Below are 17835 nucleotides of genomic sequence, written 5' to 3'. Positions count from 1 at the left end.
AATCAATGAAGTTCTGCCTTTTAATTGAAACCACTTGCAGCAGGGTGGGGCTTGTGAGAGTCAAGAGCCCTCATCTTGCACTCTGGCTCTGAGTGCAGCAACCTAGAGTCAGATACAGCTCTCCCTGCTTTTTGAATTCTGCTCTCAGTAAGGCCTGCCCTGGCAGAAGTGCCTGGAGCAAGGCTGCCTAATGAGGTACTGCAGGTGCCTGTGCAAGCAGAGCAGCTCTGACGCCCGGGGTCTCCTGCCATTTGGGCTGCTGTGCTGCCTTGGATCTGTGGAAATATGGCAGGCCCTGCAAAATACTCAGGATTCTTCTTCCTTGCTTGGCACAGAGCATTTGATGCTGACTGGCTGCAGCACCAGCACCTTGGAGGTCACAAACACAATTTCACAGCTAAACTGATCCCATCCTCATGAGTGGGTGGCAGCTGCAGGCTGTCTCCACGAGCCTGAGTTTGTCTTGCCTAGCTTGGGGATGATGTGATCCTCTCTAAGGGAGAGGAGAGCAGCATGGCATCCTGCAAATGCTGGGGACAGCTGCTTGCTGTAGTTTGCAGGGGATGTTTCAGAGGAACAGCACAGCCTGTGCCTGAGCCTACACCTCAGGGACAGCAGTCCCCTCCTGCCACCCACATGCTGCAGGGCTGTGTACTCGAGCACAAAACAAACTTCAGAGGAGTTCCTTGTGTGGGATAATAGCAATGCCTGGGCTGGTAATTGAAAATTATTTATTCATGACCAGATAAGAGTCAGTCACATTTTCTGCCAAATTTACCCATAATGTTTATGCCCCATTTTCAAGCTCTGTAAATTTTATGCTGAAGCCGATGCACGGTGGCACTAAAGCAGATAAGAGATGTTTTCTTCTGGCAGTGCTTGTTTCTCATTAACTTAAGGAGCACAGTAATGTCCTGAACAGCCATTTATTGCAGCTTTGTTGAGTGGCTCCTGTCCCTCCCCTTTGATGCCCTGAGCCCAAGAGCAGCCGGGCACCTCTCTTCAGCTTGAGAGCTGTGCTCTGCTCCCACACCCTGTCACAAGCTCCAGATGGCATTGCTGTCAGCAGGAAGGCTGGAGCATGCTGTGGCTGTCAGGCTTCTCTTCCCCAGGGCCCTTGAGTACCAGGCGCTCTTAACACCCTTTCCTGGGGACATGAAATGCCAGGGGAGATCACACCCCAGGGATGGCTGCTTGGTGCTCTGGGCTGGAACAGAACAAGCCTCAGTACTGCTCTGGGAGACCTTGCTCTGCCAGGCTCTAGGGGATAGCCCAGGGAAGGAGAAATCCTGCTTTAATACCTCTCTCCTGGCAACACAGCCCGGCAGGGACACACCACGCTCGCAGCTTCGGGAAAGCTAATCTACAATGTGTGTTTCTGAACTGCCACCAAATGATTCTGAAACTGATTGTAAAGCTTTGAAGGCAGCTAAATTGAACAATCCAGCCATTTCTATCCTTTATGTGCTTCTCACTTTGTGAAAACATGAAAAGGGAGGATGATTTAGACCATCAAGCCAGCTAAAATTGCAGACCATAAAAGCTGATGCTCTTTAAAGATTTTTTTTCTCTCTGCAGCTCCGGAACCCTTTAAAGCAGTGTCACCCCCACAGGGCTGCCAAGCTGCTGCTGGTCCTGGTTGGCTTATCACAGCACTACTGAGGGTGACCTGGGGAGCTCGCCTGGAAAGGCAGCAGAGCCTGCTCTGCACTGGGCAGCTCGCCATGAGGCCTTGCTACCCACCCCAGGCTCTGCAGCTGGAGAGACAGCCCTGTGCCTGTTCCAAAGCCCCTGGGCAAGGGGACTTTCAAGCAAGGTCACCCTTGGGTAATGCTGTGATACCATGTGACTGCCTAGAGCAGTGTTGTCCCAGAGCAGCACGAGCATCAGCAGGCAGCAATGCTGCAGGGACCCAGGGGGTTACATCAGATAAAGTTTGAAGGCTCTGGAGCAGAATGAACGGCAAAACAGTGACTCATGCTGAAAGTTTGGAGCAATGGGCAATGACTGGGATTAGGATCTTCACTTGTCCCAACAGAGCTCCCATGAGAGCTCTAGCCATCACCAAAATGTCACGAGGAAAAGCACAGCAGAAGGTGGCTAAAAGCCATCCTGCCTTGGAAGATGCTGAAAAAGACAACAAAAACCCACGAGAAAATAATCTCCTGAAAGTCCACATCACAGCTCCCCAACCAGGGCCCTGCTCTGAGGGAATGCTCTGAGACACCTACAGGGTACAACAAACACATCCAGGGAAGTCCTTCCTGTGGATCACTGGCTCAACTCAGGAGTGACCAGGCTTCTCCACTGCCTCTCCTGGCAACCTGCATCTCCCACAGTGCCAGACAAAACTGCCCACTTCTCATTAGTGCTAGGGATGTGCCAAAGAGTCAGCAGGACATAGGTAGGCAGTGCCAGGGAGCAAATGCAGGGATCTGGGTCTGGTCAGGTCAGCCTAGAGTCCCTGGGCAATGTGCCCAATCAGGCAGGCTGCCTGAGATTCTGTGAGAGCTCTGGTCACCTCCTGCCCATAACAAGGATTCAATGTCAGCAAAAGCTTGACCACATGCATTGTGTTTGGGACAGAAACCAATACTGCAGGATGACAGGAAAGGGTGTGCTGGGGGGGAGATAACACACAGCTCAGCAGCACAGACATCTCAGGCAAAGACAAGTCCCTCTGGGGTCAAAGGAAACCTGTTATCTTCAAGAAACATGCACCTTGGAGTGCTTTCCCATAACTAAGAAGCCCAGAAGTTAAGTGAGTCAGGATTCCAGGCATGGATTTATTTGGCAACCCAGAAGCACTTTTCCTTGTTCTTCAAATATATGCTCCATCATAGAAATGTGAAGGAACAAAGAAGTCCCCATATAACCCTCAGCTGCAGAGCGCAGTTGATCAGAAACTTCTGATCTTGCTTAGCCTGTGTGCCAAGCCCTGAGCCACAGAGCAGGTCAGAATCATCTCCTGCCTGTTTGGGCTGTGTGGGGGACAGTGGCCATTGGACAGAACAGGCAAGGCTCTGCAGCAGGAAGCACAGTGCAAAGCTGGGATTGGATTTCTAGAGACAGCTCATCTTCAAGGAATGCTCTTTTGTGCTGCAGGCTGTAGGGCATTTGAAGAGCCCAGGAAACCCATCAATAATGTCTGTTCCTTGTACACTAGGAAAAGCAGATCTGTTTTGCCACAGTGATTGGTGCTTCCAGCCACTTCCTCCCAGCCAGAGTGGGCTGGGACACCCCTGCAAGCATTTTGGTGCTAAAGCTTTGAAAAGGAGGGAGAGCATGCAGGCAAAAGTTTTAGCTAGACCCAAACTTGACCATTTCTGCTTCTCAAGAATGAGCTTATTGGGCTAAAAATAATCAGCGCTTCGCAGCTTGAGTGCACAAGCCCCTTCTGCTGTTGGCATGGCAACACTAAAATATTCTGCTAGTACAAACGCTCACTGCTAAAATTTTACTTTTAGGAACAAACTGAATCATGAGAGGCAGAAGCTGCCTTCTCCTTGGGCAGGCTTTGCCCAAAGGGTGCATCTGGGTGCATGAGCACTTGGTCCCAGCTTACAAATCCTGCTTAAGGGGTTGAGCAAGAACCTCTGTCACAAAAACTGTATCATCTGCAGTGAGGGCTCCCACTCCTTCTCCAACTCACACCTTCCCCATGGTCTGCAGGCAGCTTTGTGTTTATTACATCAGAATATCTAATCCTGGCAGTGTAAGCTGATCATTTATACATGTTGTCATTGGACAAGGCACAAATTAGTGTTGTTATTGCAATGAGACCCTGTCAGCCATTCCCTTGCACTGCCAGAAATGCCAGGGCCCTGCCAGGCTGCTGGATGCTGCTGGTACCCACCCAACTACTGCAGCTTCTCAGCTTCTGGGATGGTCCAGACTCCCCATCTCAGAGCTTTCCTTCTCCCCTCTGATGCGAGTGATGTGCACAGGAAAGAATCAGTGTGCATGAAGACATGCAGGCAAAATAGAGGTAAATGAGCAGGCCAGCAACAGACAGTTGTGCCACCCTTTTGCCCCACAGGGATATGCTTACAAGACATGTTGCTGGGCTGCATGAAGCAGTGAGCCACATCACTGGAACTGCCTCTCCTTGGGTGCCCTTATGCTGTGAAGCGCTTCCATTCCTCTTTTCTGCCCCCCAACAGCTCCAGAAAAGAGAGAAAGCACACACTGTACCCTGGACTTCTCTTCCAGCCTGGTCATCATGACTATAGTTGCTGTTCTCTGCTCCCACACCATCCTCCAGAAGTCACTGAGGGTTTCTGGCAGCGGTCCCTGCGTGGCGATGTAGGCGTTCTGCTTCCGATACCCATCAATGTAATTGGCATTGATGTAATCACTGCCTGGGACCCCTGCAGAGGAGAAAGAGGGAAAGAGTTACTGGGGTAAGCCCACAGCCCTGGACCTGCTGCTCTGCTGGGCCCTGCAGGCAGGAGAAGAGGCAGAAACATTCATAAGGCTCTTGAGAAGTCTCCTTTATGGAGTGATGTCAGCATCTCTCCCAAGGATCCTGCAAAGGACAGGGATGGTGCCTGAAAAAGAACCCTTTGTAACTCCCACATTAATGCAACAAGCAGGCAACACCAAAGCAGAGAGACAGCTGCCACACGCACACAAAGGAAAATTCACAGGCAGGAATATTAAGGAGCTCATTCAGCCCCAAGCAACTGACTAAAATAATTGTCTTAAATTCACCAGCAATTTGTTATGGTCCTACAGCACCTTTTAAAAATGAGGCTCCTTTATTAGCTTGTCTCTGTTAGCAAGGGATGTCAGGCAGGGATGTCCTCCCATCCTTCCTGCAGGGATGACTATCCCCAAGGAGCCAGAGATCTTCCTCCCATCACCACTGAAACTCTTCAGTGTAAGACCCCCTCTGCTGCCTGCTGGCAGAGGCTGCTCCAGCCCCCACGTGGCCTCCACCACTTTAAGGAAAGGAATTTTTTGTACAGGCCTTTAAAATGCAAACACATAGTTACTAAAATAAATTCAGCAAAGCAGAGGCCTGAGGCTGTTTCCAAACCCTGCTCAGCATGGGCTGCCCAGGCTGCAGGGAGAGAAAGCAGCAGGAATCTCATTGTCTCCCCAGGAGAGAGAATCTGCATTTCATTAGAGGAAGGAAATAAAGCTGGGGGTCACCCCTCATCCTTTTGTCCTGGGGAAAATCCTCCAGGTCTCAGCAGTCTGGAGCAGACACACACGAAGTGCTGGCAGCTCTGGGGAGTGGCAGCAGCTGGAGTGCAGTGCTTCACTCCCTTGGCATGGGCAGCACAGACCTGGCAGGGTGCTTCGGGAACAGTTCCCAGGAAGGCACACACTACTTACAGCAACTGAGTCAGGCTGGAAAACAGGGATTCCCCCATGTGCTCACCCCACAGCTGTCTGCAAGGGTTTGCCCATGAGCAGACATGCCAGGCCTTCCATAGCTGCTGCTGCTGCTTAACAGAGCTTACTGTGAGGGACTGTTTGGCCCCCTCTCCTCCTCTTGAAGAGGATGAATAGTACATTATGACTAGAAAAGGCTTTTCCATCTCCCAAAATAGGATGCTAGTGACTGTAGGGCCATCTGTGTGCAAAACCAGGCCCCAGCTCCTTCCCCAGGTAGGGGTGTACTGAATCAGCTCTATCTTCCTCATCCTCCATCAGTGGGTTCAGATCTGTGTGCAGAGCTGAGTGCTGGTTTATAAAACTAGAGGAATGGGTGAGCCTGGGCTCCAGCTCCTCTGTGTGCAAGAGGACTATAAACATGTATTAGCCTAAACTCCAGGGAAGTGGGGCTGTTTCTTGGAGCCATGGGGTTCAGTGCTGTGGCACCAGAGCCTGAAGGTCCCATGAAGGACATGGATGTGTGGAATTTGATGTCCCAGGGGAAGGAGCACCCTCATCCTGTGCCACTCTGGGCACTTAGTTGGGACCATATACTGACAAGTACCAGAGGAAGATACTGGCCCTACAGTTGTGTTGGGACAGAGGGTGGCAGAGGCACTACTAGTGCCATGTTTCACCATGTACTGAAGAAGGCAGCTAAAGTCACACAGAGAGGATAGTGGGAAAGGAGGCTGCTGGGACAGACATGTTTGCTGCCAGCAGAACTAAAAAACAGCCACACAGAACACACTGCTCTGGGGACACTGGGAAAGCTCCACAGTGCCCTTTCTCTTCTGGCCAGCTAGAACACACATTTGATCATGCTGATGCTTGGTGTTTGTCCCTGCTCAGCTCAGAACACAGAAAAAGATGGTCTCCTTGCTACAGTCACGTGCAGCTGCTCGATGGGTGCCCACTCCAGTTACTCTTACCATCAATGGAAGTCAGGATGACACGCGAGTGATCGTAGGCGATCACGTTTGCATAGCGGTTTTTCGGTTTGTTCACTTCCAGGTTGGAGTTCTCCCAGGTGAACTGCTGCCCAGGATCAATGGACTGTGGAGAGAAAGAGAAGGAAGGAATTGGTAGCAGTTACAGCATATTGGAGTGCTGCAGCACACAGGTTTCAGTTAGGAAACCTGCACTGCCCTGCACACCTCTCCCCAGGCCAGACAGAAAGCCAGCCTCCACTGGGACATGCATCCCATGATCTGCAGGCAAAGCAGTCCCTCACTGGGGCAGCCTGCTGCAGATGAGCCTTCATCTCCTCTGCTGCGGGCTCATCCTTTCCTCTGGATATACCCATCAGCAGAAATTTGGTTTTCTGCCAAGATTCCATAGAGACCTGACTGTGCAGATCTTGACCTAGTGGTTTTATTAGCTGTTGAACTGCAGTCTTTTGAAATACAGCAAGCCCTGGGTGTCTTGTGCCCCAGGAGCTTTTGGTATTAGTGTCCTGCAAGACAGCCTATGAGCTTTGCTGGGGAATAGTCATGAAAATTAATAGGTTACTATCCACTGCTCCAGCTACTTATGCAATGTAAACACCTCTTGTTTGAGTTAATAGAGTGACAAGAAACTATAAACTTGGAGAAGAGATGCGGTTATAAATCTTGGCCTCTGCACTATTCAGTGCCTGAAAAGCACACATCCCACTCCCACCTGGCCTTGCACACCCAGGCCTTCTTCCATGAGCCACCCAGTCCACAGCTGCTCCATGGACAGACAGCCTCTTCCCAAAGCCTTCTCTATTAACTCAGTCTATGCACAAAGCAAGGTGAACAAGGACCATACCTAAAGCACCCTTCTGAGATGGGATGATCTTATTGTCCCAGAGACACGAGACACACAGGTTAAGACACCTGCCTCATGCAGGGACCTGCTCTGCACATGCAGCCCTGGGCAAGCTGGGGGCAAGCAGCTACAGCAGAAATCAGCCATCTCATGAACCCCCTTCCCCCTGAAATTAACAACACCATCAAAACCTTCTTAAAATTTTGCTCCAGCTCAGGGTCTTTGAAACTTTGCTGGCCCACAGACAAAACCACTGGGGAAATAGGCCAAGGGAAGCACTGCACGCTGTGCTCCCTGCAGGCATCTGTGTTCATCGCTTGGCAGAGCTGTGTCAGAAGGTTTCTCAGGCAGTGAAATGCCTGTCAGCTCTGGATGAGCTGTGAGCAAAAGGCTGAAGTGGGAAGCACAGCTCCCTGACTGGGCTGACATGGACAGCTCTCATGGCCCCTCTGCTCAGATCCACCAACCACCAGCTGTGCACAAAGTGACACCCATCGATGTCCTCTCTGCTCCTGTTCTGTGGAGCAGGCACTTCCCAAGCAGCCAGCAGTGGGTGTTGGCACTGGCTTGAGCATGGAGCACAGGCACTGCCTGCACTAGTCCTGAGAGCTTTTCAGCACACGCAGGGCACGGGCCAGTGCTGTGCCAGGTGGCAGCTGTCTGTCCCCAGGTGCAGCTCAGGCTGCCAGCAGGTACAGGGGCCAGTGCTGACAAAAATGCACAGGAGGATGTGACATCACAGCGATGCTAATAGGTAGTTTGGGAAATGTAGGATGTAAACAGACATTTCCTACAGAAAACCTATAATTTTCTATTATCAGTGTAATAAGCAGGCAGCTGCTGTGCTCAGAGGCGCTGCAGCCAGGATGGTGGGAGTAGAGGCTGCAAGCAGCACTTCTGGCTTCAAATCCAGTGGCCTGGCTGACACAGACCTTGCACACTCCTCTGCCTCACAGAGACATCTCTGCACAGCTCACAGCTCTCTGGGGCACTTTATTTCCTTCAGGCACCTGTATTTTGCTTTCAGAACAGACTGCTCAGGGGATCAGATCTTTGGATGCTCCTCACCCTCAGCTGTGTGGCAGGGAAGACTGCTGCCCACCAGTGGTGGGCCTGAACTGCACAAGGGGAATGCAGAAATTATCAGAGACATGAAAAAATAAGAGGAATATAATATGAAAGGACTTTATGGTTTGGAGTACTGATAAGTAAGAGGGGTTTTGACACCAGACTGATCAATATGGAGCACGCTGAAGGAGAAGCACAAATAGACAAATTAATGAGGAAAATATGAACCCACCAATACCTATCAGAAACATAAATAACACCTGCTTTTCAAAAAGGGGGCCTTAGTCTGCACAGACAGCCCATGCAGAGACTTAACAAGCTGGTGATGCAGCTGAGTCTGGCTCTGAAGGTATCAGTGAGTATCTTCTTACTGAGAAGAAGCAACACAAGAAAGCACCATCTATAACTGCACTCTGTGAACACTCTCAGTGGGCACAGGTGGGTCCTGGAGTGAGTCCTACCCCTGCAGGAGAGGCAAGCAGAGCTCAGTGCAGTTGTTCACACTCCATCTATGCTGCAAATCACTGCCAAAAGGCTGCAGGGCAGAGCCAGCAGTGGGGTGTGGAGTGCTTTGCACAGCAAGTCTGTGTCCTGCCACGGCAGAGGAAAGGGTTATTTCCTGGGGGAGGACAAGGCTGCCAAGAGCCCCCAGAATGGAGGAGGAGCATCAAGGTGTTGCCATTAGGGTTAATAGCTTTGATGTGCAAAGAGTATGTGCAGAAATGGTCTAATCATCATCAGCCTCTTAAGAGGGCAAACAGGTGAGAAAGTCAGAACTAATACAGCACCTGAGTGCAAAGAAGCTCTAATTAAATACTCCTGCAAATTAGTGACTCATTTAGAAGTAAAATGATTTGATTTAAATTCTGATGATGAATTAATGTACACCTGTTCCCCCCTTTAAGGCAAACAAATGAGTAAATAAATGGGAGGATGATGGGCTGCTTGGAGAGAGTTGGAGCCCTTACATGGGAGTAGTGGTTGGCAAGTCTTGTCCCATCTCTGTACAATGCTCTGCAGCCCCTGTGTGTGGTAGCACTGCCTCATCTCCTCACCTTGCTCCACAACTGCCCTAGCAACAGGAGTCTGCTCCTGTTCCTTTCTGGGGCTCATGGGAATCACTGCTTCATCCCAAAACTTCATCAGAGTAACACTTCCAACACATTCTTCCTAGAAAGCAGAAGGGCTGGGAAATTGGAAGGAAATGAGCCAGCAGCAAACTTAAAAGCACCATGACTTTTGCTTTGCTTTCAAGTGACAGGGAGATGCTGTAAGACAGCAAGTGCAAATTAAGAAAAAGCCCAATTAGTAAAACTCCTCCTTCCCAGCATGGAAGTGCAAGGAACAATTTCACCAAAGCAGTTCAGGGATCCCTGCTGCTACTGCCATAAAGACATAGTCAGACCATTGAAAAGGGATTCGAAAAAGGCTCTTTCCTTGACAGACTCTAGAGCACTTTACAAATGCCTTGAAAACATCTCTGAGTGCCAGTTTGACTCTCAGATACAGTCCACCTCGGGCTTGCTGCTCCCCTTAGTGCTGTTCCAAAATCCCTCAGCATGCTGAGGCCCTGCTGCTGCCTCTGCTGCTGGCAGGCATGGAGAGCCCAGGCAGGTAATGCCCTGGGGCAGCACGGCAGCTCAGGGAGCTGCACACGGGGACACAAAGATGCTCAGGCAGTGAGTGCTTCCTGTCCTCCTGTGAAATCAACCACATTAGCAGGAGCATTGACCACTGTCAATCTGTGCTGTGCCTCAAATGAGGACATAATGTGCTTCTGAATCAATCGCTGGCAGCACTTCAGCCTTGTTATTCTTATTACTGGAACGTGAGTGCCGTGTGCCTGCCAGGCAGCTTCCCCATGAGCCCATTAAACCCACGGCAAGCCCATTAAACCAAGTTCCCTGGGTGCTACCTGGGCCCAGCACCTCCAGGGCTCACTGACCCCAGGCACCCAAGCACCTCTACCACTACCTAACCTGTCTTTCCAGGGCTGCAGGCATGGGAGATGCAGAGTCCTCAGTGGCTTTATGGGACATGTAAGTGAATACAAAGTTTGGGCAAACCACCCGTGTTTCTATCCACAGAAATCTGTGAGAAAAGGTCTGCAGCCTCCCTATCACACTAGGAAGCAGGAGTACAGTCAAATCTCATACACAGCCTAAAGATTACTAAGAGCTAATGTGCCAGGCAGTGCCACAGTGCCAGACTCTCATCACCTGCTCTGCTCCTGGGGCCATACACTGGATGGACATGCTGGATGGACTGGACATGAGGGGCAACAGCCACAAGTTGCAGTTTAGAAAGGAATAAGGAAAAGACCTTCCCCTGGGAAGGTGATGCAGGATCTAGAGCACTTCAAGAAAGCAGGAGCCAGTGCTGGCTGGAGCCAGCCTGGGAGCACGGGCTGCACCGTGGGAAGGTGCCCACAGGAGGAGCTCCAACACAGCGGCAGCGCCTGCCTCCATCTGCACATCCACAGTCAGGGGGCTCAGCCTTCCTTCTACTTACCTAATTCCATTAATCCCACACTGTAAATTCGCTGTAGCTTTCACTGTATACTAAAAATGAAATATTTTCCTGGTGCAGCACGGCCAGAAGCAGCTGCCAGATTCTTGTGCCCTGCTCCCCAGCTTGCTGCCTGCCCGTGCAGTGTGATGGGGCTGTGCTCTGCCCCACACCAGAGCAGATGGCAGCAGTGAACTGTGCCTGCAGATGGCTCAGATCCCAACAACTGCATTTCAGCCTCTCCTGCTGCACCACGGGTACCAGGGGGTACAGCTGGGGTGGCTCCCAGGTGCCAGGGCTAAGCCACAGCTCATGAGCCTGCTCCCACTGCAGCCAGCCCATAGCTTGCTCTGTGCTGGCTTTGTCACATGGGCTGCATGGCCATGTGGGCTGGCAAACTGGTGTGAGCAATATTATTTGTTCTCTGACCTGTGGGAATTGAGGTCAGATGGCTGCAAGAAATCTCTGCCACCCTTCCTGCCCCTTTCCCAGGCATGTGGGGAGGTGCTGACAGGTCTTGTTTCATGTCACCTGTGTCTAGGTTACCCTGCTATTGCTTGCACAGCCAAGGCAAGCACCAGACTGATGGCTCCAGGCCAGCTGGCCTCACTGGTTAGAAGTGCTGTTAAATATTTGCTCTCTGCCTGTGGTGCCACTGCTCCTGGAATGTGAGCCATCTATAAACAGCCCTGCACCCCACAGAGATGTTAGGCTGACAGGCTGCTCTACAAAAACACTTAAAATGCAACTATTTCAAAGCACAATCAAACAGCAAATGGGCCTTGGGGGTTCACCTGCCATGCCTTCCTCCCTTGTGCCTCCCTGCTCAGCTGTGCTATGCCCATTCTGGCAGCACTATTATGCTGTGGGGAACAGGGTCAGGGCCTTCACTTCTCGAAGTGCTGGGTCACCATTCAGCTCTGTGTAAGGTCTGGGCTCACAGAGTCCCAGGGTGAGCACTGGGACTGTATCAATGCTTACTGCAAATGCAAGCATGTGCCGAGTGTGGTTCCTGTCCCTCAGGCTCCCCTCCCACCTCTGCTATTTCCACATCCACTCTGCAGATTTCCTTAGTCAGCAGCACACACCATGCCTATCCTGCCCTGCAGCCCTCCTATCAAAGGGAGCTGTTGCCCTGCCAAACCCACACATACAGGGACCAGGATGAGAGCAGACCCGCTGCTGCAGCAGTCCTGCACAGACAGCTGCTGCTCTCTTCAAACTCAGTCCAGGATTCTTCTCACTGGCATTTCAAATGGGAAATGATTGCATCCCCACATGCCAACAAGGGGCAAGCCCTTCTACTTTTGGGTCCATCCTCATGTCAAACACTATACAAGTCATGTTCAGCAATTTCTAGATGATGAGGAGTCACAGCAGAATCCAGGGGAAAAAAATACGTGCAACAATCAGCTACTTAATAGCTGCTTCAACATGAGAAGTACAACTGATTGGTGCTCTCAACCAGCCATGATATTCTAAAGAAAGAGAAATGAGAAGAGAGAGGCTCATGAAAGCAGCTAAGAGAATTTACTTAATGCTCATTTTTTCAAAAACAGTTTCCACAGCTCAGTATTATGCTGCAAGCTCTGTTGAGCACAGGCCTAGTGTGAGGATGGCAGTGCAGAGACACTGGATCCTGCTGATTGAATCCCCACTGTGCAGCAGAGCCTCAGCCCGCCTGCAGCAGAGTGGACAGCCCTGCTTAATATTTCAGTTGGACTGGTAACAAAAAGCTCAAGGCAGACAGATATGACTGCACACCTTGACTCTACTGGCAGGACATACATGAACACACAGGTAACTGCAAGGGAAGCACATTATCTCTTTAAACATTTCCCAAGTTGCAATGTAATGCTGTAGCTGGTCTTTCTGATTCAGACAGTAAATGCAGAGGGATGCCAAGATGCTCCACTTGGCATCCCAAAGCAAAAAAAAAGAGCTCTGTGCCTTCCTTGGATACACACAGCACACCCTTTGAACTAGATGGAATTCGTCCCTTACCTTCTCAACATAGAGATCTGCTTTCCCTTTCCTGGCATATATAATCCTACCTTGTGGGCAAATGCTCTGATCTCATCTCATAAATCAGTGTAGGTACGGTGCAGGAAGGGGTGGCCACAGGCACAGGCAGATAACAATTCAAACAGAAGTGATAACACATGCAAAGAACACTTCCCAAATTTATTCCCTCTTTAATACTAGTGGGGGGTTTATTTACAAGTCCCCTGCAGCTCAAGAGGGCTCTGCATATAAGCACAGCAAAACATCATCCTGCCATTGCTGCTCTCATGGCTGCAGAGGAACTATTCCAAATTTTAAACAGTTGCAACCTAATCGTGGAGCCTGGAGAGTGCCAAAAAAGGTGAGGCAGCTCTCAGGTAGGCCAGCCCCTTGCCCTCCACATGTGCACCCCCCCTTGGTAAGCTGTTCTCAGGGGAGGACATGGCTGGAGGCAGTTGGGCTGAGAGAGGTGCAGGGGAGGGGTTCACCAAACACCCAGCACATGCCTGTGTGAGTGAACAAAGGCAGCATCTGTGGTGGATGCAGACAGTACCTAACCAGGGGCTCCAGCAGAGATATGCATGAAGGTGGGAACATGATCCAGAAGTGCAGGCAAGTTTGCAGCTCACGACTGCAGGTCACAGGCAGAAAGAACTCTGTGCAGGGAGGGGAGCTTGGACTACTCCAGGGCAGTGGGACACTAGCAGAGCTTCTATGGGCACTGATGCTGAATGGCACAGGCTAATGCCAGCACAGTCCAGTGGGAGATTAGATGGGGAAAGCAGAACTGAAAACTCAAAATGCATGTTTGTTGGCATCAGAGGATGCAGAGAGCAAAGCTTTGAACACAGATGGAAGTGAATGGGCACAGGATGCTGCAGACCGAAATATCTCGGCCAACCTGGATGGAGTGCAGTCCTCACAGAGCAGAACAAAGTAATCAATGACAGTCCAGGTAGGCAGACACGAGTTCCCATTCGCTCCTAAGACCATAACCATGGTAGCAGTATGGCAGGCTATGTGCATTCTCCCTGTGCCAGCCATGCTTCAGCTTCAAGATGAGCTCCCACCACTGTGGGGTTGGCAGGGAGAGCTGGCAGGCTCCCAGGGCTGTTGTGGGGACTGGCCATGCAGCATTGCTGCAGGGGAGGCAAAACTCAGCTTTCACCAGGCCCTCTCTGCCAGAGTCCTGGCCAGCATCACTCTACCCTGCTGCCCCTCCCTTCCTCAGGCTCACCTCATACTCCTGGGAGAACTTCAGCCCATCGTTGGCCTTGAGGCGCTCGATGTTGTCAGCGAGGTCGGTCAGAGGGATGGGGGGGTGGTCACGCATGCCTGCAGACGAGACAAGGAGGGAGGAGGGAGAGGAGAACGGTTATGGCTCTGCAGGGCCACGGAAGGCTCAGCAAGAGCATGTGCACAGCAAACCCAGGAGGCGGGTGCGAGGCGGACACGTGTGACGATGTGAGGTGCCGGGCGGGATGGATGGGAAGCTGAGGAGCTCACACGGCATGCGGCACACACTCCCGGGGCGCGGGGAGCCAACAGAACACAGAGGTGATGTGCACAATGCCATGGGGGGGAGCATGCTCGCACAGCACGGCACCGGCACTCGGAGCAGGCAGCTCTGCCAGCCCGGCACGGGCAGGCCCAGCAGTCGCTGTCACTGCGCCGCCCGGGCTCCCGCGTGGGCTCAAGTTGAACACACTGATCCGCTGGGGCTGACCCTCCTGCTTACCCTAACAACGGCATTAGCCACAGAGAAACTCTCCAGACCTGCAGTGACACCTCTGCAGTGCATGTGCACAGCTTTGTGGGTAGGCAGATGCTGTCACAGTCCCCAGGGCATTAGAGAAGGATGAGAAGGGCCCAATGGAAGAATGGCTGATCCCTTGGTAGGACACTGCACAACCTTCTGAGAGCTGAGGAGCAGCTCTGCCCACAGCTGCGTAACTCTTCAGTGACTCTCTAGAGGCAGAGCCCACTCCAGAGTCCAAATCCATCTCCTCTGGGCTGGCTTGTGCAAGGCACCATGTGCACTGATGTGCCCTCCAGCAGCTTCTGGGAGGCTGCAGAGAGCTGGGATGCAGCACAAGCCATGGCAGAAGTCTTGGCCTGGCAAAATGAGGGATGCAACATTACAGCTCATCCTGGGCACAGCTGAAGCCCTGCTCAGCAGAAAGGCCCAGAGGAGGGGATCCCACAGATCCCACACAGGGGAGTATGGGACTGTGCATGCAGGATTGGGAGAAGCCCTGCTGAGGCCCTGGGATTCAGAGCTTAACCATCACAACCTCCTTCTCTGATGCTGAGATGTTGAACTGGCAGGAACGTGACTGTGAAACATGTCATCCAAATCCCAAGGCTCGTGACTCCATCGGTTGCTCTGTGGGTTTCCCAGAAATCCCACATGGGTAATGATGATTATTAATAGGCTGAAGATGTTGACTCACACCCAGGGAGACAGGCTGGAGTACAGCCAGAAGCTTCTCAATTGCTCAGGAGGCTGAACGCTGCCACAGATGGCAGTGATGGGCCACTGAGGTGATGGAGCAGTCCCCAGGCTGGGTACACACATTTTGCACAGTGGTGACAAGTCACAAGGTGGTAACATGGAAGCGTCACACCTCAGACCTCTGCATAAAACATCTGACATCAATGCACACAGGCAGGACCCAATCCAACACACACTCCTCCTGCCATTGCCTGGCAGTGCAGAGCTATCCACGGATGGCCTGACAACACACAGATAGCTGGAAAAGGAAATACCCCTATTCTGCCTTGTGCTGAGGTCCTCCTGCAGATGGTCCTGTTTGCCACTTCACCCATCAAGATCCTCGAGGTGGCCGAGCAGGCCCTCAAACAGACAGAGATGATGCTGGATTTGGCACAATTTCCTCACTCATGCCAGAACTCTGAGGCTGTAGCTCAGGAGCAGCCTTTGCAGAGCTGTCACTGATGAGCAACTGAATTGTGACAACAGTGTGGGACCAAGACAGAAGTGTGGGGCAGGAAGGAGAAAGAGACTGAACACAGCCAAAGTATGTGCTTCTTCCAACATGGTTATGTACTATGTACAGCAGAGCCATGGACCACAGCAGAACCATGGACCACAGCAGAGCTGCAGACCCTCATCTCTGCTGAGAAGTGAGGTGTTCTCCAAAGGTGGTTTGGAGAGGCAAGGTGGTCTCTCCAAACTTGTCTTTTGCCAGACAGAGAAGTATTGCAGCAGCAAAAGAGCTGCAAGAGCAGGTGGGGAAAAAGAAGTGGCTGGAATCCCATTATGGTGAACCAAGAAAAACAGTCACTGACAGTGCAGGGCAAGACAGAAATTTCTACACACTGCCAGGACTTCCAAAAGCTCTTCCAATTGCTCTGGCAAGAGGACAGTAAGCTCACCATGAGGCTGTAAGAGCTCAGAGGTCTCACAATGCTTGCAGGGATACACACAGCAAAGCCCTTGGCTCTGTTCCCAGGGGAAGTATTTATCCTACATACTTCTCCCATTCCTGTGTGCATACACAGATGCCTTGTACATCCCAGAGCAGGATGGCTACACTTTTATGTTTTTTTGAGGATGAACTTGAAGCTCAGGAGATGACAAATGATAAGGGGACACTTTAATCTGCACGCTCGTCCTACTCCATCCAAGCTGCTAGAGCAGTAAGTGCCTCCTTTGTGCCTGGGATTCTGGTACCAACACTGCAAAGCAGACCAAATGCAGGCAGTCCAGAGACCCTCATGTGCTCTGCCTAAGTCTGTGACAGAGGTCACCCAGCCTAGGGAAACTCGTTTGCCCGAGGCAGGAAGAGAGTGTGTTCAACCACTGAAGAGCACCCTTCAATTTGTCCATTTGGGGTTTTTAGCTGGTCACTCCCTCCAGAATGGCCAAGGTTATCAGTCCCCACGCAGGGCCAGCTGCAGGCCTGGCACCATGGCAGAGCCTGGCCTACACTCTGAGGGTGTAGGAGGGTGGAAAGCAGGGGAAGGGCTGCTGCAGAAGCCTCCTGGCAGCCCATCACTCAGGACCTTCCCTTCTGCACTGTGCTGCGGTGAGCTGCTGTAGTGCCGTGCGAGCAGTACCGAGCCTGGCCCCACACATCATGTCAGAAAGTGAAATCACTGCCATTTTACAGTCTGCTGTGAGTGAAGGTGATCTTCATGACATCGAAACAAAAAATACAGAGACGAGAAAGGAAGGGAAAGAAAAAGCAAAAGATGTCGAAAGATAAAAACAGGAGTTAAAACTAACTTGAGATATTCGGGCAACAGGGGACACTGGCACCTGCAAAGAAAAGAAACGGGGCAAGAACAGAAATCCCATTAGCCTTTAGTCATCATTGCAGAGGTTCAGAGATGGAAAGACAACGAGATGAAGATGAAAAGCACCATATGCCACAGCACCGGGAGCTTCCCTCCCGCACAGGACCGACTGCCTGGCCTGGGGGCTGCTCTGCAACTGGCTGTTACACAGCAGGCTGCTGTGCCATCCCCTGACACTGGCAAACACGTGGAGCTGGAGCTCCTTGCAAGGGAGTGAGTCCACAGGCCTTCATGTGACACCAAGAGCTATATTTCTCACTGGCCCCAGCCCCATGCCCCAGGGAAGCCTGCAAGAGCCAGTAAATGGCAGGTACAGGGGGCATCTGTGCTGCTTGGTGGCCAGAGGGACTGCACTCAGCCCCAGTCACCTCTGCTAGTGCCCCTGAGCCTCCAGCTCACTCGTAGCTCATCAGCAGCACAACTCAGTCTCATTTCACAGTGTATTGGGACACTGTCTGGTCCTGTATCCTCTCAGTGACTTGGCACAGCAGTACCTTAGTACAGGGAGGCCAACAGTGGGGAATAACCCTTGTCTGAAGTAAAAACCACAAAAATGAGAAAGCTTAATATTTAATAACAGTAGACCAATTAATTATGCATTAAACAAGTTCTCCCTGCTCAGCAAGCTCCAGCAGGGAGACCAACTACCAGAGCTGGTGGCCAGCACCTCTTGTCAATGCATCCTCACAGCACTGCCTCGACCTCCATCGGGTGACAGTGGCAACAGCTTGGGCCCATTTGGCTTGGTGGATT

The 17835-nt window shown here is 51.5% G+C and overlaps 1 protein-coding gene across 6 annotated transcripts in view; it reads right to left on the bottom strand.

Moving 5' to 3' along the window:
* PTPRF (protein tyrosine phosphatase receptor type F) overlaps positions 1 to 17835 on the bottom strand; it is a 368934-nt gene that overhangs the window by 11807 nt on the left and 339292 nt on the right. For all 6 annotated transcript variants that reach the window (XM_079313895.1, XM_079313894.1, XM_079313898.1 and 3 more), the window contains 3 exons: positions 13997 to 14094; positions 6318 to 6441; positions 4195 to 4370 (listed from right to left, as the gene is read on the bottom strand). In XM_079313895.1, coding sequence (XP_079170021.1) covers positions 4195 to 4370; positions 6318 to 6441; positions 13997 to 14094 — 398 coding nt within the window. The remainder of the gene's footprint in view (positions 1 to 4194; positions 4371 to 6317; positions 6442 to 13996; positions 14095 to 17835) is intronic.

The sequence above is a fragment of the Erithacus rubecula genome, assembly GCF_903797595.1.
Source record: "Erithacus rubecula genome assembly, chromosome: 10".
Lineage (NCBI taxonomy): Eukaryota > Metazoa > Chordata > Aves > Passeriformes > Muscicapidae > Erithacus > Erithacus rubecula.
Note: the sequence above shows the minus strand (reverse complement) of the source record. Positions and strands in the feature narration are given on the sequence as shown.